General features: G+C 39.9%; 1 protein-coding gene across 4 annotated transcripts; it reads right to left on the reverse strand.

Moving 5' to 3' along the window:
• On the reverse strand, positions 1-26,070 carry piwil2 (piwi-like RNA-mediated gene silencing 2). 4 transcript variants are annotated; one of them, XM_030738366.1, is made up of 24 exons: positions 25,989-26,070; positions 23,244-23,694; positions 23,064-23,151; positions 22,677-22,791; positions 17,271-17,449; positions 16,817-16,907; positions 15,981-16,091; positions 14,648-14,765; positions 14,436-14,560; positions 14,163-14,243; positions 13,956-14,069; positions 13,570-13,755; positions 13,294-13,378; positions 12,485-12,577; positions 11,759-11,899; positions 11,319-11,432; positions 9,192-9,299; positions 6,755-6,856; positions 6,512-6,628; positions 4,067-4,155; positions 2,828-2,933; positions 2,416-2,669; positions 1,712-1,819; positions 1-672 (listed from the first exon to the last, which is right to left on the reverse strand). In XM_030738366.1, exons 2-24 carry the CDS (start codon positions 23,658-23,660, stop codon positions 516-518), a joined length of 3,099 nt encoding a protein of 1,032 aa, XP_030594226.1. In that variant the 5' UTR covers positions 23,661-23,694; positions 25,989-26,070; the 3' UTR covers positions 1-515. The 4 variants fall into 4 exon arrangements, with proteins under 4 accessions (XP_030594226.1, XP_030594224.1, XP_030594225.1 ...); XM_030738364.1 differs by having other exon boundaries at positions 9,192-9,380; XM_030738365.1 differs by lacking the exon at positions 25,989-26,070 and adding an exon at positions 24,640-25,109 and having other exon boundaries at positions 9,192-9,380.
• Between the last annotated feature and the right edge of the window lie 1,492 nt (positions 26,071-27,562).

Genomic DNA, 27,562 nt, shown 5'->3' on the forward strand with positions numbered 1-27,562 from the left:
TTGGAACAGTGAGGCAAATCCCTTTATTTTTGCTGTAAACAGAACAGATCAACATCTCAGCTTTGACTTTAGCAGGATATCAGCATTCAAGGCTTAAATAATAACAGATGAACAGTTTTGGTGTGAACATTAAGAAAAAAAACTGCCACAATATAGAACATAATGGCAATGAAAAAGAAGCAGAAGCAGAAATGTACTGCCAATACAACCCCCTACAAAAGTATTGGAACAGTGAGGCAAATCCCTTTATTTTTGCTGTAAACAGAACAGATCAACATCTCAGCTTTGACTTTAGCAGGATATCAGCATTCAAGGCTTAAATAATAACAGATGAACAGTTTTGGTGTGAACATTAAGAAAAAAAACTGCCACAATATAGAACATAATGGCAATGAAAAATTCAAAAATCAGTAAAACTTCTCAAAATAAAACTTAAGTCAGATATGCATACAGTAGTTATTCTGTTTGTCTTGCTGTGAACTCAGCAGTTGGTTTGTGGTACAAACCTATGCAACTCAAAGGAAAAAGAGTTTGTCTGAGAGCTGGATGGCCGGCTCTGAGTGCAGGTACTGGCCAGAAAGGAAAGCCAGTTTGTGGGCATACTTGCAGGGTGCTGGAACACGAATGGTACCTGGCCAGTTCCAGTACAAATGGCACATCTTGAATGTCAACCTGGCAAGAGACCAAAACATTATGTTATGACCAAACATTTAAATCCTAATTTAACTGTCCTGAAGACACACAAAAATAAAAAAACAGCAATACTCAAAAAAAAAAAAAAAATGCCTCCAGTAAATATCAGTGGTGTTAAAAAAGGGTTAACTGGTCTGATCATATTAACAAGACAAATGTGTACATGCACTAGCTCAGAAGCACTCAAAACACACCTGACACCCTCTCTATACTCACTCCTACTCCATTTGTGTTTGCATTTAGGGTCTACCAAATTAAAGTCCAAACCAAACAATAGGATTCGATGTTTGATGATCTTACTGACAACTGGGGGTTGGTCAAAAATTTTGATTTCAAAATGTGATTTTGCTTCCTCTTGCAACATGGCTGTCACCAAATAATGCTTTTCTTAAAATATGCAACAGCTTTGAACCATCTGACAAACCAGAGTCACTACTTAAAACACCTCACAGTGAAGCTAATTAAATGACATAATGGGGGAAAAATGGCACATGGCAGGGGAATACTATTTGGATCGCTAATAATCTGTACTGACGCATTATATATTATTTGAATGATACAAACATACAGCACAATACAGTGAATTAACACATAAATCCAGCTTTTTCATTTTTTCTTAAAAATGTATTTAGGGCCATGTTTTTTGCCTTCAGTCACACTCATATTGTGCCCTGTCAAGTGTATCAAGAATCACAGTATAGCAATAAAGAGAGTCATTGTGGGAAACAATGATTATAATGATGTACTGAATCATGACCTATTCTGTGACTTTTACTCTTAGTGAGGTATAACACTGTTTTTTTCATGACAGGCGCTCTCTACACATGTATGTTTTGTGTGAATATCTTTACTTTTATTCATAAACTGCTCAAATTAAATATACATTATGTCACACAGATGTCAACAGCTTAAAAGTTACATTGCATTTAAGAGCCATTTTCTATACTCTGTACTGTGGTTTTGAGAAAGGCTTACAGTTACAGTAATGACTGATAATTATGAGGAAACTGCATCATACCTTTGCAAATGGTCTGGTGTGAGGTTTGCCGTGTTGTACAAAGAGATGTAGCGTGTTGGAAATCCGCAGCCCTGGCGAATGTGGTGCGCCATCAGATAGAAGTCCACCCTGAGCGTGGGGAAAACAATCAGTCGGTGAAACTTTAGACAGCCTTTGAATGTCTCCTCATCAAAGTGCACATTAGCTACAGTTGCCAGTACATTTTGTTGCAGGTCTTTTGCTGTACACAGGTTTATATTCACATTTCACTTGTGTTTTTTCCCAAGCTATTTTCATGAAATGTTTTTTACTAGTGCAGTTTCTGGAACAGGACTGAGATTCAAAAGCAGCCTTCACATTAGCATTATCTCCTTTTAACTGAACTGCCAGTGTAGACTATTACAGCAGAAAGCAGGTCATCTATGCCCTAAGGCTGGACTCAGACTAAAATCAACACTGGCAAAAAAATTGCAGGCTTCTCATCTTTAACAGTGAGGACTGTATTTGCATTAACACATTTTGCAATAATTTCTCACATTTATAAAATCCTGCCTCAGAAACAAACTGACGTCTCACAATCCTTCAAACTGGAATTAGACCACTTGCAGTTATCAATGAATTTTTAAAACAGTATTGCCCCATTTCCCTCCTAATGTGACAATTCAGAACAACTATAAACACTTTTAAGAACTACTTGCTTTGGGAGGCCACCCCCCAATACTGACCAGTCTTTATGAGTGAGGGTGTGATCCACAACAGTTCCAGGAGGAGGGGTGCCAAAGCTGTTCGCAGCCCAGGAGTACAGAGTGGTGCTAATACGTTTTTGTACCACTATGAAGACCAGCTTGGGCTCGTAGCCGGGGAAAGTCTCAAAGCATTTAATCAGCTGTGGGATCTCGTACTGCTCCACCATCTTCAGCTGGCTGTCTGATACGCCATCTCTGTACACCACAATCTTTTCTGGCAGGTTGTGGTTCACCTGTTAGATACGGGCAATCAAACTAAAGTTATGCAAATTTAATTCAGTACAACAAAACTGCATTAAAACCATGCATTACAGGTGAGATAGGTGAGAATTAGATGTGGTTTACAAAGAGGAGTACTAAATCAGAACACATTTTTGAAATGCATTTACACCTCATAGTACTTCTGCAGGGCAGCCAGTAAGCAAACTCTGAAGCCATGGATCAGCTCCTCACTGGGTGTCTGGAAAGTTACTCTGGAGTACCAACGGGTAATTGAGCTGGAGAGGATAACAGCAAATGCAATGCTGTTAAGACACACGCACACAGCATTGGACCAATTCAAGAAAAGGTCAAATAGTTTCTCATTCAAAACTTTTGTAAACTAGCATGCAGAAACAAAAGGTTTATTGTCAGGATGATGCAGAGCACCTCTGAAAGTTATTACACAATGAAATTCCACAATCTAAGTGAATCAAAGTAATCAAAGTCAGTAGGCAGTAACTCAAAAAATAGGGTCACAGAGACCCTGAAGTCCTGTGGACATCCATAGTTCCAATACGATGATAGAAAACCCTGGTGCGTGACAAGAACAGCAGGCAGCACAGTTGCTAAGACGATAGTGAAGAGAACTTTTTTGTAAATGTCAGCGGTATTATTATTAGCAATAATCACTAGGGCACAAAAAGATCACTGAGCTTTTTCAGCAACTGAGAATAATATATTAGAATTTACCCCCATTTTGGGGGTCATGGGGGCCCTATAGAGAATCAAATTCAGTGAATCAATTTTTACAGAATATATTAACACTCATGAGAAAAAGATATCACACAGGCTGCTTTTCCACCCATGGGGTTCCAGTGCCAGTATTTGAACAGTTCGGTGGTTTTTCCACCGAACTGTTCAAATACTCGAAAAACGGGTTCAACTCGGGCCCCGCAAGCTAGCTGGTCTCAAACCAAGAAAGCGTGATGAAAGCGGCAGAAGGGCGTGACTCTGCCGTCTCAACGTAAAGTTTTCTACCGCTATTTCACTGCATGTGTGTATTATATGAGAAAAGTGACACGATTTTCACAGCTGTGAATTAGGTTGGGCCCTAAGGCTGAACTTGCTGCTTTGGATCAGTTCATATCACAGATAAAAGGACGCAAAGTGCGTATTTGTTGTCATGTTTGTAATCGCTGTCTGTGTTTCCCTCTGTGCTGCAAACAGATGCTGCAGTAGTTTTGTTTGGACTGTAAAATGTGTTATTATTCAATCAGAACACGCTTAACATTTCCTCTCTGACCCCCAATGAATGTTTCTCTCCACAGGACCCCCCCCCCCAAATCTATGTAATGATTCAATTATGAAGAAAATATGAAAACCTAAAATAGGGACTAGAGAAAAACAGAAAAATAGGTGGAAAGTTTACCTGTTCACACTTGCGACAAACCCCATGACCGACTGGTGAGCCTTGCTGGGGTCATGGTGGACATCAACTCCAACTACCATCAAGTTTTTCTATTCAAGGGAGACAGGTTTATTATGTTCCCATGTTAAAAGTTCTTTTGATTTTCATAAACCAAAATGTCTCTAATGATATTCCAAAAGCACTGTGGTTTCAACTTCTCAATTAAATCAATTTGGCAGTTCAATTACAGTGTCATGAGAAAGTAATTTTCCCTGTCCTAATTTCTTAGTGCATATTTGTAACATATTTGTTTGAGATCATCAAATTATTAAATATTAAAATTATTATGGTTTTATGGTTATGGTCTCCCGAGTGTGTGTATGAATCAAGCAAAGAAATCATCTAAAGAGGATCATAAAGATTGGATTATTAAAAATAGAAAAATAAAATAGAAAAAGGACGTGGTCTGATGAGTACACATTCAGGGTTTATACAGGAATCCTAGAGTTAAATTTACTACCTTTTACTACCTCTAAAATATTTTTACTAGCAGGACGAAATCGAGCAGCAGCCTTTTTTGGGGTAGCAGTGGATTCACAGTACTAAGCCATGTAAGATGATCGCCCATCTCTCATCAAAGACAAAACTTTATTCCACTTACTTGAAGGTGTAACTGTGACTTGACTAAGACCTCATACACATTAATATTCCAAACACATTTCAAACAGTGGTGCAGTGGGTAGGCGCCCATCTTGCAGCCGGTGGGTTGCCGGTTTGAGCCCCTGTCCCTGTGTTGCGATGTGTCCTTGGGCAAGACACTTAAACCACATTGCCTAATGGTAGTGCTGGTCTCTGGCTGGATGACCACAGATGCTCGTCTCTGGATCATTTCTTTGTGTGCCTTGTGCGCACAATGACAATGAGTTGAACCTATCTAAATTTTTTTTTTTTTAAGAATATAAACAAAATGCAATGAAATTCAAGTTTCACAAGCCGATTATTTATTTCCCAATAGAATATTGGAATACTGGTTTGCTGCTGAGGTGCGATGGCAATACTTGTGCGCGTAGCTAACTTTGAGGTTGCAGTTGCAGTGCTTTGTGTAGCACCACAAAACAAAATAGGGATGTGCTCCCCACGCGCACATATGGTGCTGGTGAACGGTGGATGCTCAGTGTGATTTGACACACCGTTTATATTTTTTTCTGCACACTTTACAAAACGCCTCTTGATCATTCCCCATGACTGGCTTAACCCTCTGGGGTCCGGGGTATATTTGGCCATTTTTGACTATTTTTGGTTTAGCTTCATAGTTGACCTTAGAAACGGTTTACCTTGCCTTGTTTGGTATCATTTTTTTTTCAGCACGACCTCATGTGTGTGACTGTATAGTTACTCTTTCATTTTGACGTACTGTATTAAGACATTGGACTTACAATCACATAAAAACATAAAATCAGAGTAGAAAAAAGAATTATTTTTACAATTACAATGCAATGCAATGCCTCAGGTGTTTTTGTGTACAACTATTTGCAGAGCAATCAGGACTCACATTAAGATGCTACACAATATTTATGCCTCCTCAAAAAACAGTTTCTGTCCTCCACAAGACTGAGGGGCCCATCACAGGCAAAACTTTACAGTAATGTCTCTTTTACCACTTTTTCACCTGCTCCTCCTCTTTGCCGGGTCATCGAGCCAAAGTTGTGAAAACTACATTTTCCCATCACGAGGCACAAAATGACTCCGCGCATGCGCAACACAGATCGGACAGTGGAACCGCTCGTCAACAACGTCAGCTCAGGTCCTGCTGAGTAGTTATATTTCTATACAGATCTTATAGTTAAACGAACTTAAAACAAAAAGTCTGCATCAATGGAAAAGTCAAAATATATTGAAGGGGTGATGAAAAATTTACTACCAAGTCAAATTCTGTTTACTACCTTTTACTAGCCTTAATTTGACCTCATTTAATTTACTACCTTTTACTACCCCGCGGCAACCCTGACATTTTACCCTTTTCCACAGTGTTCGGCGCATCCGAATAAGAAGAAAAGCAGATGACGTGAGGTACCCATTACGTCTTTTCACTGAAGCCTTTCGATTTGTTTTTGTGTAAAGCGATCTTGGGTTCCTCAAAAGGTGCAATATAAATCTAAGACACTATTATCTGTATATTTACGTGTATTTAAGAGCCATCTGAAGTTGTTAATCACATTCTTCAATAATTGTGTTTAAAATGTTGCTGAAATATGTGACGTGTGGTGTCACACACGAGTGACAATTTTTGGAATTTGTGATTTTATAACATGTTGCTTGAATGTATACAAGTACACAGAGTACCTACTACAGAGGGGTACTGAAATTCTGACCAACATGACACTGTTGGTCAGAATTTATGGTCTTTTCCCCCCAAAATGTTAAGCTACTGTCAATAAGTGGTATCTTGTTTGCCATGGTACTCACCAGAGGAACATTCACAGTCCACAGCTCTCCTCCCAACTTGCTGTTTATCTGCAGGAGTATCTTCTGGGCCACACTCTTCAACTTCTGTTGCTGGGAAATTGTCCGGACATTGATAGCCTAATGACAACCAAGTGACAGTGACACAAACATTCATTTTCATTCAAAATATTGTCAAAATAAATAATGTCTAAACTTTATACTCCTTTTCTTTAATGCTGACAGATAAACACAAACATCACAAACCTGGGACGGGATGGGATTTTTCACGCAGCACAGCTTCTTAATGGCAGCGTAGAGATCGTCTCTGTTGCCAACAATGATGCACACTACAAGCTGCAAACTGGGCTGCACACAGAAGTGAAAAGGAAACTTAAACAGGCTCTTCTTAACCCTTTAACTTCATATTGCTGCTGAAGCGCCAGTTTCCTGCCCTTACTAGCTGCGAACAGCTGGTTAAGACGTAGGGTATCACGACCCAGTCAGCTGATCAAAGTTCCTTTGACCAGCTGGCTTTTTTTTTTTTTTACTGTAACTCCGAAACCATGTGTCCTATCGGAAAAATTCAAACAGTTCCTGAAAGCCCAGAAATTGCATTTAACAGCCACATAGGGGTATTATGGTATTTGTTGCCGGAAGTCCACAAACGGCAGCACTTTTGAAGTATGTTGTGCCATGGCTGATGCATTCGGAGTTAAAGGGTTAAGATCAAGAGTACACTGAACTAACACCAATACATCCAAGGGTTTTCTCATCTACCAAACATCGGACAGCGTTCCCTAGTAATGGCAGTTCTAATTTATCACTTAAATTCAATTTGAAATCATGAAACTAGTTTGAGATGATTTGAGCTTTGTGACATGGTGTGGTATCTCCTGCTGGAAGATGGGTACACTGTGGTCCTAAAGGGATGGGCATAGCAACAATATTCAAGCAGGCTGTGATGTTTAAACGATCTTCAGTTGGTACTAGGGGACTGAAAGTGTGCCAGAAAAAAAATATCTCCTATACCATTACACCATTGCCAGTCTAAAGTGTTCATACAAGGCAGGATGGATTCATGCTTTATTTATGCCAAATTCTGACACTACCATGCGAATGTTGCAGCAGATATCAAGACTCATCAGAGCATGCTGTCGGGGAGGGCTGTGTGGTGTGTGTGTGTGTCTGTTTCCAGGTGGTCCAACGGGCAGGTGGTTGTGTCTCCATCTTCACGGCTGTTGACAAGGTGCACACCTGTGGCTGGTTTATCAATCGAACCTGGAGTATTTAGGAGTAGCTGATATGAGGAATCACTGGTACACCCTGCCACCAGACCCTGGAAATTCCCTGCCAGCCCCCCCAAGCAAGCAAGCAAGGTCATTCACTCTCCTTTAACACACTACCACAACACCACCTTTGGCCCCTGCTTAACGCTGTCTCTCTTCCTCTCCACAAATCCTCCGTGCTTGCCAGACAGACATTCTGCACTCCCACCTGCCTTCTCTCCCGCTTGTTACTTTGAGCTTTTGTGAATAAATCTTGTTAAACGAGAACTATCTTATCTGCTCCTTGGGTCCAACCTGCCCAGCCATCATGACTCTATGCAACATTTTCCCAATCTTCTATTGTTCAATTTTGGTGAATCAATGTGAACGGTAGTCTCAGTTCCCTGTTCTTAGTTGGCAAGAATGGCACCCGGCATGGTCTTCTGCTGCTGCAGCCCATCTGCTTCTGGGTTTGACATGTTGAGCATTCAGAGATGCTCTTCTGTAGACATTGGTTGTAACAAGTGGTTATTTGACTTACTGCTGCCTTCTTATCAGCTCAAAGCAGTCAGAGTATTCTCCTCCCTCTGGCATCTATAAGCCATTTTCAGGAATTGATACCATTTGTTAGTCAAAGATAACTTGCTTCTTTACTCCATCTTTATTCCGCGAAGTCACACACCCGAACAAACAACATTCCCCAGTACACCAGGCAGAACCCCCCCTAAACATAAACACTCCTCGCATAACAGTGCCCCTAGTGGACGGACATGTAATACAAACAAAGCAAAGGAGTAACACCATTGACTGCTCCCCATTCTTGCCTGACCTAAACACCTCTTGAACATTTTCTTTCGGTCCATCTGATGCCACCAGGTTGCACATCAGACTATCCAGGAGCTCAGTGATGTCCTGGTCCAGATCTGTGAGGATATACCTTAGGACACCATCCATTGTCTCATTAGGAGCATGCCCAGATGTGGTCCGACATACATACAAGCATGTCGGGGCCATACAACTAATGAGTACCATTTTAATTTGCTACAGTGAAATTTTGGCACAATGGGCTAGCCTGCAGCATAATTTTTTCACTTTGTACAATGGGATGTCTTTGAATTCAGCCCTCTGCATGTTAATAATTTTTATTTCCACCAAATGATATCCCTTCATTCCTAATACATTACCCAGTCCATATCAGTGTACATATCCAGCATGTTTTTCCCCATTGAGATCTGATGTGTTTCCAAAGTGTTCCTTTAATTTTTTGGAGCAGTACCCATTTCTTATGAGTACTGCTCTTGTACAGTAAAATACACTGTAGTGAACTAAAGAACAGTCAGATAAATGACAGATTTTTAAATAGTGTGTGATATCTAGTGAGATGAGATTTATGGACATTTTTTTTACGCTAATCTAATTTTTTTCCTTCATCATACCTGACTTGTGAGGTGAGAGTGGATGGTCTTGACGTAAGTCTCAGTCCGATCATCCCTCAGCTCCACACGAATGGGTCGATCCAGTCGCACCCCAATAGGTGTGGCCACCTTGTTAAATGCGGAAACAAGCTCATCAGCCTGTTCTGCGCAGCGTCGAGGGTAGAAGATAGCCCATGTGTTCAAGGGAATCTAAGAGTAACATGAATTACTTAAGACACTAATGTTATACATCAGACGTTTGCACCATGGCAAAGTAACACGTACTTACACTCAGTTAAGTGTTAAACACTTGACTGTTTTACATATGCAGTTATGTATGTTGGGGTTCTGTAGCTCAGGAGGTAGAGCTGGTCATCTACAAATCTGAAGGTCTTCTGTGCGATCCCCTGGCTGCTCTAATCCGCATGCCAAAGTATCCTTGTTCACGGTACTGAGCCCCAAGTTGCCCTCCGATGTATCCATTGGAGTATGAGTGTGTGTGAATGGGTGAATGAGGCGTGTTGTATAAAGTGTTTTGAGTGCTCAAAATAGAGTAGAAAAGCACTATATAAGAACCAGTCCATTTTATTCTGTTCCTCTAGTGTCTTGTTTCTGGTACTCGGCCCCACAAATCTTAGAAACATGGTGTCAAACCAGATACTTACTCTGGATGGCATTACTTTGGCCTCCAGTAACACTGAGAAATCTTGGAGTCATTTTTGACCAGGATATGTCCTTCAATGCACACATTAAACAAATATGTAGGACCGCTTTTTTGCATTTGCGCAATATTTCTAAAATTAGAAACATCCTTTCTCAGAGTGATGCTGAAAAGCTAATTCATGCATTTATTACTTCTAGGGTGGACTATTGTAATTCGTTATTATCAGGCTGTCCTAAAAGCTCCCTGAAAAGCCTTCAGCTGATCCAAAATGCTGCAGCTACAGTACTGAGAGGGACTAGAAAGAGAGAGCATATTTCTCCCATATTGGCTTCTCTTCATTGGCTCCCTGTTAAATCTAGAATAGAATTTAAAATTCTTCTCCTCACATACAAGGTCTTGAATAATCAGACCCCATCTTATCTCAAAGACCTCATAGTACCATATCACCCCAACAGAGCACTTCGCTCTCAGACTGCTGGCTTACTTGTGGTTCCTAGGATACTTAAAAGTAGAATGGGAGGCAGAGCCTTCAGCTTTCAGGCGCCTCTTCTGTGGAACCAGCTTCCAGCTTGGATTCAGGAGACAGACACCCTCTCTATTTTTAAGATTAGGCTTAAAACTTTCCTTTTTGATCATGCCTATAGTTAGGGCTGGATTAGGTGACCCTGAACCATCCCTTAGTTATGCTGCTATAGGCCTAGTCTGCTGGGGGGTTCATATAATGCACTGTTTCTTTTCATTCACCTTATTTACTTTGTTTATACTCCACTCTGCATTTAATCATTAATTGATATTAATCTCTGGCTCTCTTCCACAGCATGTCTTTCTCTCCCCTCAGCCCAACCTGTCACAGCAGATGACTGCCCCTCCCTGAGCCTGGTTCTGCTGGAGGTTTCTTCCTGTTAAAACGGAGTTTTTCTTTTCCACTGTCGCCAAGTGCTGCTCATAGGGGGTCGCTTTGACTGTTGGGTTTTCTCTGTATTATTGTAGGGTCTTTACCCACAATACAAAGCGCCTTGAGGTGACTGTTTGTTGTGATTTGGTGCTATATAAATAAAACTGAATTGTTTTGAATTTTACTTCCTCTCTTGATTTTTTCATCTGTTCCTCATTCCTCAACTGTATCCATTTCCCCAATCAGCCCTCTGTCCCATCTACCTCTTTATTGAATTGTCTGTTGTGCTCCATGCTTTTTGTTGCCTTCTGGACTTTTATTAGCAATTTTGTAATAAAGCTTGCCTTTTGTTTGGTACTTTGGTCTCTGTGCATTGAGGGCCACTTTTCAATATAATCTTAACAGTTCATGTCTAAAAGCAATGCAATTGGTGTTCCTGAGTTCTTAAAAACAAAAAAACCCAACCAAATAAACAAAAAAAAGGGGGAAAAAAAAAAACAAACAAAAAAAACCCAGCAGTGTGCTTGCTTTAACTGTAAACTAGTGCTTTACAGCTAAACTATATCAGCAACACATTCAAAACACTTACAGAGCTGATTGACGCATCCCTCACAACCTCTCTGGACCAAGACACATCAGCACCAGTGGCAAAGGATGAGGACTGCAGACAGATTGTTTCAAGGGGAAGAGTTCTACCTTTGATCTGCAAAAGAGAAAAACACTGAACTTATTGTTAAAATTCAAAAAGGAAGTAAGCTAACAAGGAAAAAGGGCACACAAAAAAGGAAAACAAAATCTGAGCAAGCTCTTGCATCCACTTCAAACAGAATTGCAACATGTTTTTTTGCATTATGTATGCTAACCAAAGAATTGGAACATGTCCTCAAGTCAGTCACAACAGAGTACTGTCATATTGAAAGGGGGCAGTATGTCATCGGTTTAACTGCATTTCTCAGACAATTTGGGGAGAAAAGTGCCCATGGGAAACTGCGTCGCTGTCTTGTTTTCTAAAGTTACACATATTCTTACCATCAAGATGTCTGTGCCCATCTCCAGGCCCCATCGACCAAGCTCATTCAGACTTTCAGGACTGGAGTTGATGTTCTTCAGAAGTTGTTTGATTGAGTGGGTGTGCTGCTCACCACTCACATTAATGTGCATGGCCAAATCCTGTTATATGTTAAAAAAATATTTAGTTATTTTATTCTTTTATCAATTATTTTCATGCAAAAGTTTTCAAAAAATAATTTGGTCTTGGAAAAATTCCATTACTAACAATCATCATGAAACATCTTTGATCTCGAATTAGCAAACCACTGTACTGCTGATTCATGGCGCTCTAACTGGTGTGCAGCTATTTACACTGAATGTTTAAATCAGCATGCTGAACACTGCAAATATTTCTTGGATACTCTTAAGAAAACAGATTTTCAATGTACTGGTCTTGTTCAACAATACATATTGTTTAGAGTGGGAGAAATTATTATTTGATCCCCTGCTGAATTGGTAAGTTTGTTCACTTCCGAAATAATGAACAGACTGGCAGGTCACATGCAGGCCAGGCTGAGGCGGAAAAATTTTCATTTTTGACTTTCCGAATTGCACTATATCCACAATTCAAGCACTTCTCAAACCTTGAAAATACAACATTAAAATCCAAGCATTTTCAAGGATTTCCAGCACCCGTACAAATTTAGTTAAGTTAGATGGCCAGCCGCTAAGAGCAAGAAAAGTATACTGCAGCACCGAACTCACTTTCATAGCTCTGAAGTCCTTCCTCATTTTCTCAGGAATGCCTGTCATGAAGGAAAGCTCTGGGACTAGAAGGATCTCACCAGTGATGATTTGCTGCAACAAATTAATAATTTATTGTTATAAAATCATCTTGCTCAGTTAAGTGTATACATTTTTGGTATCACACAGCACAAGCGTGTACATTGCTAAGCACAGGACTGCTACAGATGCATGCATTGAATTGTTTTTATTTTTTCTTGGTTATTGGTTAGTTGCTTCATCACATGTCTAACAAAATTTATGATTAATCATTTGAGAAAAAATAATGGATTCATCTATTTTCCTGAAAACTTCCCTCTTTTTTGTTTTTCCTCTAGTCAGTCTGATTTTAATTCACTGACCTGAATACACTGGTTGCACCTTTGCTGTCTTTGTAGCATTTTACTTGTCATGGACTAATGAAACACTAATGCCAGTGTGGAAAGCTCAAATGAAAACGCACTGGCTCTCATGTTTTCTTACATGAGAGCCAGTGCGTTTTCATTTGAGCTTAGTATTGGAAAAACATAACTGAATGCCTTTAATTTTTCTCGTTCCTTTATTTTCAGTATACTTGAAGTTGTCACATATTTTAAAAATTATCCTGATTCCAAGACTTGTCATAGGGACAAAGGGGTATTCTGAGAAAAAAATATTGAGAATGCGAATTGAGTGGTCTATTTTAATGAGCTTGAATAAAAAGCCAACTGTGTATCTTTAGCATTTATTATTATTATTATATATAAATTTAAATAAAATGTATGAGCTAACTGATGCTGAAGAGTTTTTACCTTCCCGCCTTGTCTGGACCTCTCCTTTGGCCGATGCATGAGTAAAGGTTGGTCCATCTCTTTGATCGTAATCCCATAGTTTTTGCTGTTAAAATGATAAAAACCATTAAATGCAATCACTATAAGCACCCCCCCCCCCTCCAAAAAACCCACTCAGAAACAACTGTGACTTCCAATGTTTACCTGAACTGCCAATATTTCACTAAACAAATAAATGCGCAAAAACACATTACAGTTCCCTGTACGACTTTGGTGTGTAGGACGAAGCAATCTAACCTGTAATAGTCCACAAAAGTGGTTTCTGTGCCGTCCATCAAAGTGAAGATGTCTTTTGGGGATTTGTTCCACTCAATGGCATCAATACGATAGGTGCGATTGTTGTAGCGGGTAATGACAATGCTGCCGACGAGTTTGGTGCATTCGTCTTGGAAGTTTTCCTTGCTCTGTTGGTACAGCATGTTCCTGGCAGATAGCCCCATACAAAATCATTTTTCTTTTTTTACAGAATAGAACCACACCTTTACTGGACTGTTCTGTTTAATTCTACCAGGGAAATCTTGGTCAAAATGATTAATACTCGATAATCACAGAAGGCCATTAAACATGTTGCTACCATGTCTGCTTGTGCAAGCTTCTATGCTGATTTTGTTGGGTAAACTCACATGACATCCAGCACAGAGTCATTCCGCAAGACTTTGTGAGACACATCAATGCACAGGTACAGACCTCCATCTGTGCGCTTGATAGCAGTTGAATAGCCTGGCCAAACTTGGAGTCTATAAAAACAGATAGGCTAATGAATGGAACAGAGCTGCTATGATTTTAGCAGGTGACTATTCTTTGAGGCTAAAAGAAAGCTCAAGATTTACCGGTGCTTTCCAAGAATGACTGCGCTTTCTGGATCATAGTGGTTTCTGCCCACCAGTTTCAGTCCAACCATTTTCATTACCCTTGAAAAACAAGAGCAACACTGTGTCATATACTGTCATTAAAACATCCTGCATAACAAATGATAGCACAAGGTGGAAAACAATTATGGCTGGTTAGGGATTAAATGAGCACAGCACTCTGCAGAACTGTTAAAAGGTTTCAGGCTAACTGTGAGAAATAGGAATATATAACATCGCTGATGTAAGAAATACCTCTTTAGCACCATGTTGTAGAATGGAATGCACAGATCTGAATTTGGAGGTAAAATCTTCGTCATCTGAATTTTGATTTCTATTTCCTCACTATCAGTCCGTCTCAAACTCTTGAGAAAAACCACCTGCACAGTACAAAAATTTTATATTAAAAAAAAGAGGGCATTATGGGTTCAGTTTAGCATGGTGACTGTAACAACTGTGATACTTACATCTTTCATCTTAACAGGAAGGTACAGTATTGAGCCGTCAAAAGCCACAACTTCACCTGTGGTTGAACGGTGGTCTTTCATCATGCCAAAACGCATCCCCAATGACTCAACATTTGGACTGAAAAAAAATATTACAAATGCACATTACAAGACAGACATATTCTGCCATTAATACCAGTAACTATACTGAATTAACAGTTTCTCTGTGATTTTTAACAAGTAGTGCTTCAGTGTAATTTCAGCTGGTTCTACATTTCCATTGTTGTCCCACAAAAATGTAAAATCCAATTTACATTAAGACACATATCTGCTTATCAACTGCATAAATTTGTAGACATGGGAAATATTTTTGGTAGCAGAAGCTTTCTGGTTTTCATTTGCTGTCCACTTGTAATCTAATTTGTTAAACAGATATATCAACAAGCTAGACTAAAATCTGTTGAGAAACCTGACAAGAGCAGTTTCAGTTTCTTCAGAAAGGAAACCTCTTGCTAGATGTTAAACTGGGAAAAAACCAAAAAAAACAAAAACTTGATGTGTGTGAAGAACACCACCACACTGGCCCTCCCCTGCCATCAGCTTCCAATGAGCCAGCAAGATGCATTGTTTGTACTAAATAAGGCACCCCGCAAAACAAGTGAAACTGTTCCTTCTGGCTGATGGCCTGGGTAAAATTATGGCTAAGAAACCCCATACAGTTAGGAGATGTTGAAAGAGTGGAACAAGAGAAGAAATTGGTAATGTCATGCAGCCGCAGATGTGTTAAAAATCAGTTTTTAAAAGCATTAACCATCAGCGATTTCATTTGTAAATGTCTATTTTTTGACTTGCATTCTTTTGAATAAAATACTCGTAGAACAGTGGTACAACAACAGTCAATGCCCCTTTAAACTCTGAGGTCACCAATGAACAGACATTGCATGCAGGTAAACCATCTTCTGATGACCAAAAAAGACATTTGCAATCTTCATCAGGCTATTCTACGATGAAGATTTTTGTTTTGTATTTTTAAACCATTTAGCTTGTCTGTTTAATTGATCTATTTTCCTACACAATGAGCAGTGGATTGAGACCGAAAGCCTTACCCACATGTCTGTTGGCTACACTGAAAGCCCCGCACCCAAAAAAAGTTTGTTGCCCCTTGAGGCTTAGTCAGCTTACCAGTCTACTAGTGTCTAAACTGCATTAGAGCCAATCCCTATATTTACCAACAACAAGCCTTACCCACATTAAACTATGGTTCAAGCTCTCCACAATCTCCTCCACTTTTTAAAAATATACTTTGTAGACCACTTGTTGCATAAAAGGAAACAGAATGTTAAATGATACTTACGTAAAAGTAACATGGTACTGATACACTGCTTCATTCTTGCATTTAATTGGGATGTGGTTTGATCCAATTGTTATAGGAGCTCCTTTTGTACCAGCCTTATTCAGTGGCTCACTGACAAGTGGAAAACATACATGGACAAAAAGATCAGTTCATCACAAGTAGGGGTGCAACTAATGATTATTTTAGTAAATGAGTATTCTATCAATTACTCCATCGATTACTCAATTAATCGGATAAGAAATACTTTTTCGTATTAACAGTTCATCTGCATATTTTAACTTCCGTATTGCAGTTTTTGCTGTCTTTAACAAACAGCAGTAGATGGAGCAGCTACAAAGTTCTTTTCTTCACTTGCTGATCAGGTGGTTGATGAAGGACCTCCAGCTGTTTCCCAGTAAACATTTCATGAAGGTTGGGGGGTGGGGGGGTGGGGGGGGGGGGGGTGGTTTACCTCCCTGAAAAAAAAGCTGTCTTGCAAAATGTTTCTCTTGTGACAAACTTGTGGCAAATGTGACACTTTGAAGGCTCTGATCAAAGGCCGACTAATACTGAACCCATCAAATGCTCACAAGATATAATGAGAATGTATTTTAAAACAGCACTGGAAATTCATGGTACTGAATCAAAATACACGGGTCAGTGAGCCCTAATGATTTTCTACAATGAACAGCTAATACTAGAACTTTCTCATTCATTGACTGTTTTCATACTTAAAAAGCCCATCAGTCTGTAAAAAGGGTGAACAAGAGCCAGCTGTACCTCAAAACCCACAACACATCTCATCTTGGTTTGTTACAGCTCACTGAGGTAAACGCCATGAAGAAAAGCATACTCACTGAACTGCCTCCATTGTCAGCTCCCTCTTTGCAGCTGCAGTAGTGGAAAGATCTGTGGCTTCTTGAGTGGTGTGCACAGGGGGCACAGTTCCTTTATAATACATGCATGTCATTACATACCGACTTTCACAAAAAATAGGATGTACTGTATTTGGCAAGTGCAGAAGAAGATGTACATAACACAGGTTTAACTCAGGGTTCCTACATTTCCCTTTCAAAATCACATACTTTCCCAGACTGTTTTCAAATCTAAAAACTGGAATTCCTGTTCAGGAATCCTGGTCACTCTTTAATCTTGGTCATTTTTAAAGAGGATTTAAAAAAACAATAAGGTGTTTAAGAAGGTTAAGTACTATTCATGAACCCCATCTCCACTTAAATCCATCTCAGGGTACAGTTTTATGTTTTGTTTCGCATTTTGCAACAACTATAAATCATTTTTAAATTTCATTACCTGTCATGAAGGGCTGAGAGTATGCTGCTGTTTGTGGCTCAGGCATTGGAGAAACAGACACATCCTGACCTTTAGGAAATGAAGGAAGCAAAGCATGACCTCTTCCAACTCCAAGCTGCGTCATAGGTGCTCTTCCAACGCCCACCATCGTCTGAGGGGACAAACCTTGGCCAAGGAAACTGAAAAAGAGAAAATGTCCCAGTTTGAAGGGTTGTATATCGATTTAACAATGCAGATAATGGTGGCAATCAGCTACTGTCTGTGATCATTAGAATATTTTTATATTGTCATGTACTGAAGATTTATTATCCTTCTCATGGTTTGGACTAAAGGACATCTCAGGTTGCTTGAGCTAATATTGGTTAAATCCTGGCCATCATCTATTCCTATTGGTTAGCCCCACTGCTAATCATTGTTCATTGGAGCAAGTGAGGATTCTGCCCTGCCAGGGCTGGGAAAGAGCAGTCAAAGTAGATGGCTGGTACTAGGGCTGCAACAATTCCTCGAGTAACTCAAATAATTTAACTACAAAAAATCCTTGAAGCAAATATGTTGCTTCGATGCTTCATTTAAACTCTGCAGCGCTCGGGTGTCCCCGTGTAAGTGGAGCGTTTCACCCGCATTAACACCATTAAAGTTTTCTGTCGTCGGCATCGTCTTCTTCTTGTGGATTTCATGGCGGTTGGCAAACCAGCTTAGAGCTGCATTACCGCTACCTACTGGACTGGAGTGTGGATCAGGTGTTAGAGGGAAAAAAAAGCCCCTCAGGTTCTAAAAAGTTCTCAGTTGCTGCGATGGATTCCCTTTAACATTGAGTGGATCATTGCTAACATGTTTTTTTTTTTTATGCCTCCAACGCTCTCTACCGTGTTTTTGTGTTCTGCTCACTGGGCAGAGAATTTCAGCTTTTTATTCTTTTCTTAACTCCAGCTGTTAGCAATCCATTCTGGGAGCTATAACCACAGTTTGCTAGCGAGCATTAGGAAAAGTGATTGTTCTGTACTGGAAGCCTTCACCCGTCATAATATTTTTTATACTTTAATTACTGATTAGTGATTAAAATTAGACCTGCACTAGAAACGTATATAGGAGAATGCTTGCTTAAAGCATTACATTACGCTCGTGCAGAACCCAGTTTTCCAACCAAAAACACTGATAATACAACAGCAGCAGGCAGCTGTTTTCCATGCAGTCGGTCTGCACAAGTGTAAAGGGGTTGAGCTGTTATAGAGACGGCGAGCTCAGGTGGAGTGAAAGGAAAGTTTTTCTAGCATCCAAAACAGAAGCTTTTTTTCCTGTAACCACCAGTAAACCTTTACTGGGACACGGCTGGAGGTCCTTCAACCACCTGATCAGCAAGTGAAGAAAAGAGAACTTTGTAGCTGCTCCATCTACCGCTGTTTGTTTCACACGGCAAAAAACTGCAGTACGGAAGTTAAAATATGCAGATGAACTGTTAATAAGAAAAAAGTATTTCTTATCCGATTACTCAAGTAATCGATGGAATAATCGACAGAATACTTGATTACCTAAAAAAAAAAAAAAAAAAAAAAAAAAAAAAAAATCGATAGTTGCAACATCAGCTGGTACTGCTTAGAACCGATGGTAGGAATCTGTGTGAGCTGATTGAGAAGCATGTTTCCTTTCCCTTTGTAGAAATTATTCTAATTTATGAATGTCTATGCTTATCTCATATTTTGGACTGATGGTTGTAACGTGAGTGGGGATGCTATTCAGTGTGTGCAGCAAAACTAAGATCACGGCCCCCAATAAACCCTTGTGTTCATGTGATTTGGAGATGGTGATGTTACAATTTGTTCATGGCATTATTGCCAGCACTGCATTCTGTTATTAAAGGGGACATATCAGGCAAAATCCACTTTTTTAGCCCTTAAATATTTTTTTTTGTGTACTTTGAGTGTCTAGTAGTGCAGAAAATTTAAATTTATTCTCTCCCTGTGCTGCGTAGATATCTTTATATTCTTTTTGGGTCATATTTTTCAGTCTGTTCAGTTTTCTCTATTCTCTAGTACGTTTTCTTGTCTATTACGTCACAGTATTTGCCGTGGAACTGCTAAACAAGGTCTCGGACTTCCGGCTAACCAATTTCGTGAACCCGCCATTTTTTTCTCGCAGCAATTTTGTAGTCCAGTTCAGTTATGCTGAAGTTGCATGTAGACAAGTCAAAATGTTCAGTTGTTGGGTAAATTAACCCACATGATCTTTACATCGCCCCCCCAGCATCAGAGCCTCTTCGAAGTGCCTGTTTCTCTGCCGGTAGATAATCGTATCGCTGCTTTCAAACTACAAAAATGGCCGAACGGGGTGGAGTGGAACATTCTGCAATCTGGAGGGGGGGGCGGGGCGTGAAATGTCTGATTCACATTTAAAGAGAACGCACCAAAATGAGTTGCTCTAAGACCCTCATAACAGGGGTAAAAGAGGGGTCTGTGGAGCTACAATAACGAGGAATTCAGACCAAAGCATTGCAGTTCTACTTCATATAGACCACAAGTGAATGATTTACATATGAAAAGGAAGGATTTAAAAGCATGATATAGCCCCTTTAAGAACAACATTAGATTCTATATGTTGATAATATAACAGCATGTAAATTCCAGGTAAATGCTAGAAACTTCCATTAAGACCACCGAATGGCAGATAATACTGCACATGTGTGTAACTGTTTATGTCCTTATTTTATTGTCGTAGAACCACACACAAATGGCAAGGCCTAGAGGTTCTACTGTCTGGAAGCTAAATCAGTAAACACTAAGTGGAAATCTGTGGATAACAACAATAATTATATTTTGGCATTAAAAATATTACTTCAATTAGAGAGCTTGGGCATACTGGTGACATAACTCTTAAAGAAACATAAAATATTAAGCGCTGTACATGGTCAAGTCAAGTACTGCAAGGTGCCCAGATCCTGTGGCTGCAAAACCAACCCAACTCATCACCCCTTCACCACCATGGTTGACAGTTAGGATGTAGTGTGTGTGCTAATATGATGTATCTGGTTTTCACTGTGACACGGCTCATTATTCTAGGGAGTTTGTAACATCTCTCCAGCGGACATGGATCAAAAATAGTCTCTTGGCAAACTCTACTGCATTTATACACACAAAAAAATAAAGGTAAATTTTTGTACCCAAAAGGTACTTTTATCAGGAAAGTTCCCTCTAAGTACAGAGATGGACCCTTGGGGTGATTTACTGTGGACCATCAGAGGTACAAAATCACTGGTCAGAGCAAATGGTACAAAAGTGTACCAGTAGAAGTCAGTCTTGGGTGGGGTGTTTCCTCCCAGACGACAAAAAAGGCGCCAGAAATGTAAAATGGCGGACTCTCCGGTTTTATGCAGCCTGTCCACCGAAGAACTTATTCAAAAAATATCTAAAGCTGGAATAAAAATGAATGAAGACGAGGCAAGAAGATTCAGTGGTAAGTAATCTGACCTATTCATGTTCATGGTCTAACTCAGTCTCCATTCATTTAAAATTTCAGACTAACATGCTAACAGTACCTAGCATGTTGTGTGCACAGGGCGTTACCCAACTTCTCTGCAATTTCAGAATATTCGTATTTTAGTGAAGTACCATCACAAGAGCTAAGTAATTCCATCTTTTTTTGTTTAACTACTTTGTTTGGGGCTTGTATTAGCTGTGCGGTCTCCTTTAAAGCTCCCTTCAGCTCAGCTACACCATCTATCCTAAAAAAAAAAAAAAAAAACTCAGCAAAATTTACTTGAACTAGAAGCTGCATTTCTAGCTTTTGTTATTTTGGTTAGATTTGAATTACTAGCTGCCTTTAAAAATAATAATTGACAATGTGTTTGTGTATTCTACAGTGTATTGATGAGGTTGACAGAATTCACCCTTCAACATCTGCCATCTGTCAAGACGGCTTTGCTGGTGTCTTGCCAAATGTACTTAAGCTTGCATAGGGAAAGTCTGTGCTGGCAAAACACCACTATGACGCAAGAAAAGATGCCCTGGCTGAAGATCTACCAGGTAGTCACAATCATCTTGCTAATAAATGTGAAAGTAGATCTGCTGTAGTTACGCTCTGTATGATTTTTTTTTCTTTTTTTGCATTTGAGGAATCGACTGAAGGGCTGGACTCATCCTCCTGCCATCCATCTTCAGAGAAAAGATTGAACACTACATCACTTTGGGAAAGATAGGCATCTGAACTGTAGTAAGATCTTGTTCAAATAAGTGAAGAGGAAAGAAAAATGACTCGAGTAAGGAATTATTTTTACTATATTGATATTTTGATCACCATTTAACATATTTAAAGTTGTATTACTTAATATTTTAAACTTTTAACTTAACACTAAGGTTTTTAAATTATTTTACATAAATTAATTGGAACAATGTCTTTTGCTGCTTAGTTATTTATTTATTTTTTTCTTAATTTATATAGAAAGATGCTGCTACACCCTATCCAACCATTCAACTGGTGGATAATAAGTGGAAGACGGTGATGACCAGTGCCGGGCCCAGTCTGGTGAAAGTAGAGTAGATGTTATGTCACTGCACGAGCCTAAGTGAAGCCTTTATAACAGCCTTCAGTATATATTTTGTTTTCAACATTACATTCTTCTGTCTTCTGTTCAGTTCTTGTTTTAAACTGAATGAACTGATGTTAAATTATACATTTTGATAAATAAAGAATATTTTTGTGAATCTAAGGGTTTGTTTTTGTCTCTCAAAGGTACCATTAGCCATGTTACTCCAGCTGTACCTCATTGGGTACATAATTTGTACCTTTGTAATGGGTACAGTTTTGTACCTGTACATAAAGGCACTTATTTGTCACCAGAGGTACAGAAATGTTCTTCTAAAGGTACAGACAATAAGGTGCAAAATTGTTCCTAGATTTAGAGGTACAATGTTGTACTCCACTAGGGTACAGCTGGAGCGACAAAGCCTTCGTACCTTTTTAGGTCCATTCTCGTCCCTCTGTTTCTTAGTGTGTACTATTGTTTGTTAATGCATGTGTCCCTGTATAGTAAACCAATATAAAATACTCAAGAATGTAAATGTATTTACACTGAGTAGGAAAGAAAAGAAATTTAAAATCTTTTTTCACATTAAAACCTATGAGAGTACGGCTCAGGTACCTCATCACTGGTACCGCGTGGCTTGATGAAACTAATCTGTACCTGCAAGTTATAACAAAAGTTAGAACATTTAATTTTTGTTCAACCTGTGTACAACTTTGTGCAGCGAGTGACTGATTTAACTTAATGGCCATTATGGGCGCTGCTAGCTGTTATTACTGTTTTTCAAACATTTACAAGCTTTAGGGCTTTAGAAAATATGTAAGAATGAATCAAAAATATCTAAGAAACCCTGCTGGTCTGAACACTAACAGCATCACTCCTGTGCTGCCTACCTGCTGCCTCGGCCCATCATGTCTCCAAATGAGCCGATACTCTGTGGTGTGCTTGTGACACCTGCTGGGGCACCTTGCAGTTTCGCCTCTCCCACATCCCCAGCTGGTCCTATCCCTGTAATAAAATTTAACATGAATTCCTATGGTTCTTCAGCATATACATAAGCACCAAGCATATTTGGAATGAGTCAATGTGTCAGATTTGCAAAATCCACTTAGACCTGACATTTATGCACATAATAAACACCACCTGTATGAGCTGTGCAATAAAACATTCACACCTCTTTGATACTGACAAAACTTTGAGCAGATAAAAACATTAATGTGTTGCACTTAAAAGCACACAGACTGTTTTCCCGATCTTTTAGGATACATTTTAATACAGACCCACTAGTGCTGCTCCTCTTCCCCATGAAGTCACTGATCGCTCAATGCTCATTCCTCTAAACAATGAGACTAGGGGTGGCTTGCCAATCTGTGAGAAGAAAACAAACATGAGCAACTCTAATTATATGGCAATTATATCAACACAATTAAAACATACTATACGACATTTCTGGTTCACACCTCTTCTTTTGTGAAAGTGGGGATTTCTCCTGTAAGAGCTGGCGTCTCACTTGAAGGTGTGGGTCCTTGCTGTGGCGCCAGTCTAGGTATGCCTGCGCCTCTCGCCACCCCTAACTTTGGTTCAGCTGCTGGGACGAGCAGCCCCCTAGCTCGGCCAACTCCTACATCGGGTTGCACCAACAGCCCTCTAGCTCGTCCTACCACAGGTTCAGTAATGGGGAGAGCTACACTTTGTCCCATCGAGTTATCAGCAGAAGTTGGGAAACCCCTGGCTCGTCCTACAGCAGGTTGTTCTATAGAGACCAGCAGCCCTCCACTACGCCCTACGGCCAACTCCCCAAGCTGTGATCCTCTCCCCCGTCCTAGGCAATGAACACCCATCCTCTCAGGGAGATGAGAAGGTTTCCTTGGATCCATCTGATCAACTTTTGTCACTATCAGCTGTTAACACCTGGGAGAGGGGGAGCGAGAAAGAGTCAAATTTTGCAGCACATCTTAATCACACACTAATAAAGGAAATGATGCAAGTCTAGGTCAAAATACATAAGAATTTATTTCCCCACAATAACACCACATCCTCATCTCTGTATCAGTGCAGCCCTATTAACATGGATCTTACAACAAAAGTGGTTATTAAAAAAATAGCAACCTGTGACATGAAAGGCTACAACCTAAGAAGCTGTGACCCATCAAATGGGCTGTGGTGACTGCTACAAAGAAACCCTGCTGCAGGGGGCTGCAGTGGTGAATAATGCTTAATAGCATTACTTCAGAAAGCTTTACTTTTAGCTAAAGCTTTTACGCACTACTGTAAAGCTTTGTTCAGACATTCAACATGCACCACGTTTTTTGCTCGAATGTGCCCCATAGCTTTTAGACATATCCACAGACACTGTAAGCGCGCAATATGTGCCTCGTGCACGTGTACCTGTTCTCCCGGTGGCCTTGAACATTGTCAGCATGGCCTCTGGAGAAGTTTAACAACACCTGTAATATCGTTTGTTTCGGGTGTGCCCTGACTTTAATGAGCTGGAAATGGCGCTTCATTTCATGCACTGCTAACTTTAAAAGCTGCACAGAAGCTTATATCATATTATCAGTCTACTCATTTGCTTTAGCTGTCAGTTGCTTCGAATGTATAATTATTTTTTAATGTTACTCTATTTCATAAATTAGGAAAAATATTTTTCCAACCCGCTCCTATGATACCATAGCATAACCCAAATTAGCAAGTGCTAGCTAGCTATCTGAAGCACATGTTTTAAAAATACACAGCCATTAACAAATACAAATGAAACAGGATAAAATTGCTCCCACATAAATACCCGCTGTATTTCCATTTTGGAATAAACGAAATTACAATGTTAGCTCTTAAATTTACAGCAGGTGAACTTACATTTCGAAGACAAGGCTCCTATTGTCCCGACTGATTACTAATCTAATTAGTCCGCGGGACCGAATTAGCGGAGTGCTCGGTGGTGTCTGGCCTCCGGTATCCGGATTGGATAGTCAGTGCAAGCCGGAGCAGGGGATTGGTTTATTGGACCTGTCAATCTTTCTATTAACGCTCGACAGCATACCTACTGAAATTGTTTTGCGCCTTCTAGTGGTTACCATCTACACACCTCATCTGAGGTCAGGTTAGACTAGTGGTTCTAAAACTTTTTCCGTCATTCCCCACTTCGCCGTTTGAAATCTTTTCACGCCCCACACGAAACCCGGTCGAGATGTTCCCCTCGGTAGCGAAGCGGCGGCACGACGGCTCTGTGTACACAACAGACAGTGACGGTCACAGTGGAGAGTTTCGCTAGTCGCTGTGCTAACTTTCCTGCTAACGTTTCTTTGTTCCGATGTTCAACATTTGCTCCGCATGACTTTTCTCCCAGCTCGTTCGCGCCCCACGTGTCATTACCCTGCACCCCACCAGAAGGGCGCGCCCCACAGTTTGAGAAATACTGGATTAGAGAAACAATGCATTCAATCTGATGTGATGGAAAAATTAAACTAGTGAAAATATTACACTATTCCCTAACGGATCTACTTTTGGTAGCTACTGTGACTAAGGTGTCATACTTTATTCATGCGTCGTCATACTTTATAATGCTTAATAGCATTACTTCAGAAAGCTTTACTTTTAGCTAAAGCTTTTACGCACTACTGTAAAGCTTTGTTCAGACATTCAACATGCACCACGTTTTTTGCTCGAACGTGCCCCATAGCTTTTAGACATATCCACAGACACTGTAAGCGCGCAATATGTGCTTCGTGCACGTGTACCTGTTCTCCCGGTGGCCTTGAACATTGTCAGCATGGCCTCTGGAGAAGTTTAACAACACCTGTAATATCGTTTGTTTCGGGTGTGCCCTGACTTTAATGAGCTGGAAATGGCGCTTCATTTCATGCACTGCTAACTTTAAAAGCTGCACAGAAGCTTATATCATATTATCAGTCTACTCATTTGCTTTAGCTGTCAGTTGCTTCGAATGTATAATTATTTTTTAATGTTACTCTATTTCATAAATTAGGAAAAATATTTTTCCAACCCGCTCCTATGATACCATAGCATAACCCAAATTAGCAAGTGCTAGCTAGCTATCTGAAGCACATGTTTTAAAAATACACAGCCATTAACAAATACAAATGAAACAGGATAAAATTGCTCCCACATAAATACCCGCTGTATTTCCATTTTGGAATAAACGAAATTACAATGTTAGCTCTTAAATTTACAGCAGGTGAACTTACAGTTCGAAGACAAGGCTCCTATTGTCCCGACTGATTACTAATCTAATTAGTCCGCGGGACCGAGTTAGCGGAGTGCTCGGTGGTGTCTGGCCTCCGGTATCCGGATTGGATAGTCAGTGCAAGCCGGAGCAGGGGATTGGTTTATTGGACCTGTCAATCTTTCTATTAACGCTCGACAGCATGCCTACTGAAATTGTTTTGCGCCTTCTAGTGGTTACCATCTGCACACCTCATCTGAGGTCAGGTTAGACTAGTGGTTCTAAGACTTTTTCCGTCATTCCCCACTTCGCCGTTTGAAATCTTTTCACGCCCCACACGAAACCCGGTCGAGATGTTCCCCTCGGTAGCGAAGCGGCGGCACGACGGCTCTGTGTACACAACAGACAGTGACGGTCACAGTGGAGAGTTTCGCTAGTCGCTGTGCTAACTTTCCTGCTAACGTTTCTTTGTTCCGATGTTCAACATTTGCTCCGCATGACTTTTCTCCCAGCTCGTTCGCGCCCCACGTGTCATTACCCTGCACCCCACCAGAAGGGCGCGCCCCACAGTTTGAGAAATACTGGATTAGAGAAACAATGCATTCAATCTGATGTGATGGAAAAATTAAACTAGTGAAAATATTACACTATTCCCTAACGGATCTACTTTTGGTAGCTACTGTGACTAAGGTGTCATACTTTATTCATGCATCGTCCCCCTGTACCACATTTTAGCTGGCTGTAGTATTCAAAAGTCAACACTGCAGGGCAGAGACTCATTAGCTGTGAAAGTAGGGAAGGCTCTCATCAAGCGTAAAGTGCCGTTTAAAATGCCACCCTCTACTGCACCATTTCACAACAGGAAAAAGGTCTGTCACCACAAAGGGGGGGGCATATTTGACCAAATATTATGTCAACTACACCAAAGAAAAGGAAATGCAAGTACAGTGAAAACTGGAAAATGAGCAGTGTGTGAGACCAATAAAAGGCAGTTCTCTTAGTTTTTCCTCAGCTGTTTTTCAGACATATTCTATTTAGTGAGAGAAGGAGTTTGGGAAGTTTCCTGGGAATAATATTGTATATTTGTGCCAAATCTATGTCTACTTTTGTTTTGTTTTCTTGTTTTGTTTTGCTTTTTGATCAGACATTAAAATATCCCAGAGTTTTTATTATTTGGAAATGTTAGTTTTGAGTTAGTTTAGAAATGTTAGTTTTCCAAGTTCATGAGATAATTTTAGTTCTATTTTTTCAGAAGTCTAGTTATTTTATTTTAGTTAACTAAAAATTTTTTTTCACATAGTTCTGGTTTTAGTTTAGGTTTAGCTTACTATAATAACTGTTCACCCTATTCATAACATAAGCTCTTACAGTCATGGCCAAAAATGTTGGCACCCCTGAAATTTTTCCAGAAAATAAAATATTTCTCCCAGAAAATTATTACAATCACACGTGTTTTGTTATGCGCATGTTCATTTCCTTTGTGTGTATTGGAACAACACAAAAAAAAGAGAAAAAAAAAAAAAAGACAAAATTTATATAGTTTCATGCTAAACTCCAAAAATGGGCCAGACAGAATTGTTGGCACCTTTTTAAAAT

The sequence above is a fragment of the Archocentrus centrarchus genome, chromosome 9 (genome assembly GCF_007364275.1).
Source record: "Archocentrus centrarchus isolate MPI-CPG fArcCen1 chromosome 9, fArcCen1, whole genome shotgun sequence".
NCBI classification, from domain to species: Eukaryota; Metazoa; Chordata; class Actinopteri; order Cichliformes; family Cichlidae; genus Archocentrus; species Archocentrus centrarchus.

Excerpts from the sequence above, each read along its gene's own strand:
- piwil2 (XM_030738364.1), bottom strand. The coding sequence starts at position 23,660 with ATGGATCCAAGGAAACCTTCTCATCTCCCTGAGAGGATGGGTGTTCAT. Across the intron at positions 17,450-22,676 it reads ATGATGGGCCGAGGCAGCAG|TTTCCTTGGCCAAGGTTTGT; the intron begins GTAGGCAGCACA and ends TCTCTTTTTCAG. Across the intron at positions 16,908-17,270 it reads CTCTCAGCCCTTCATGACAG|GAACTGTGCCCCCTGTGCAC; the intron begins GTAATGAAATTT and ends TGTATTATAAAG.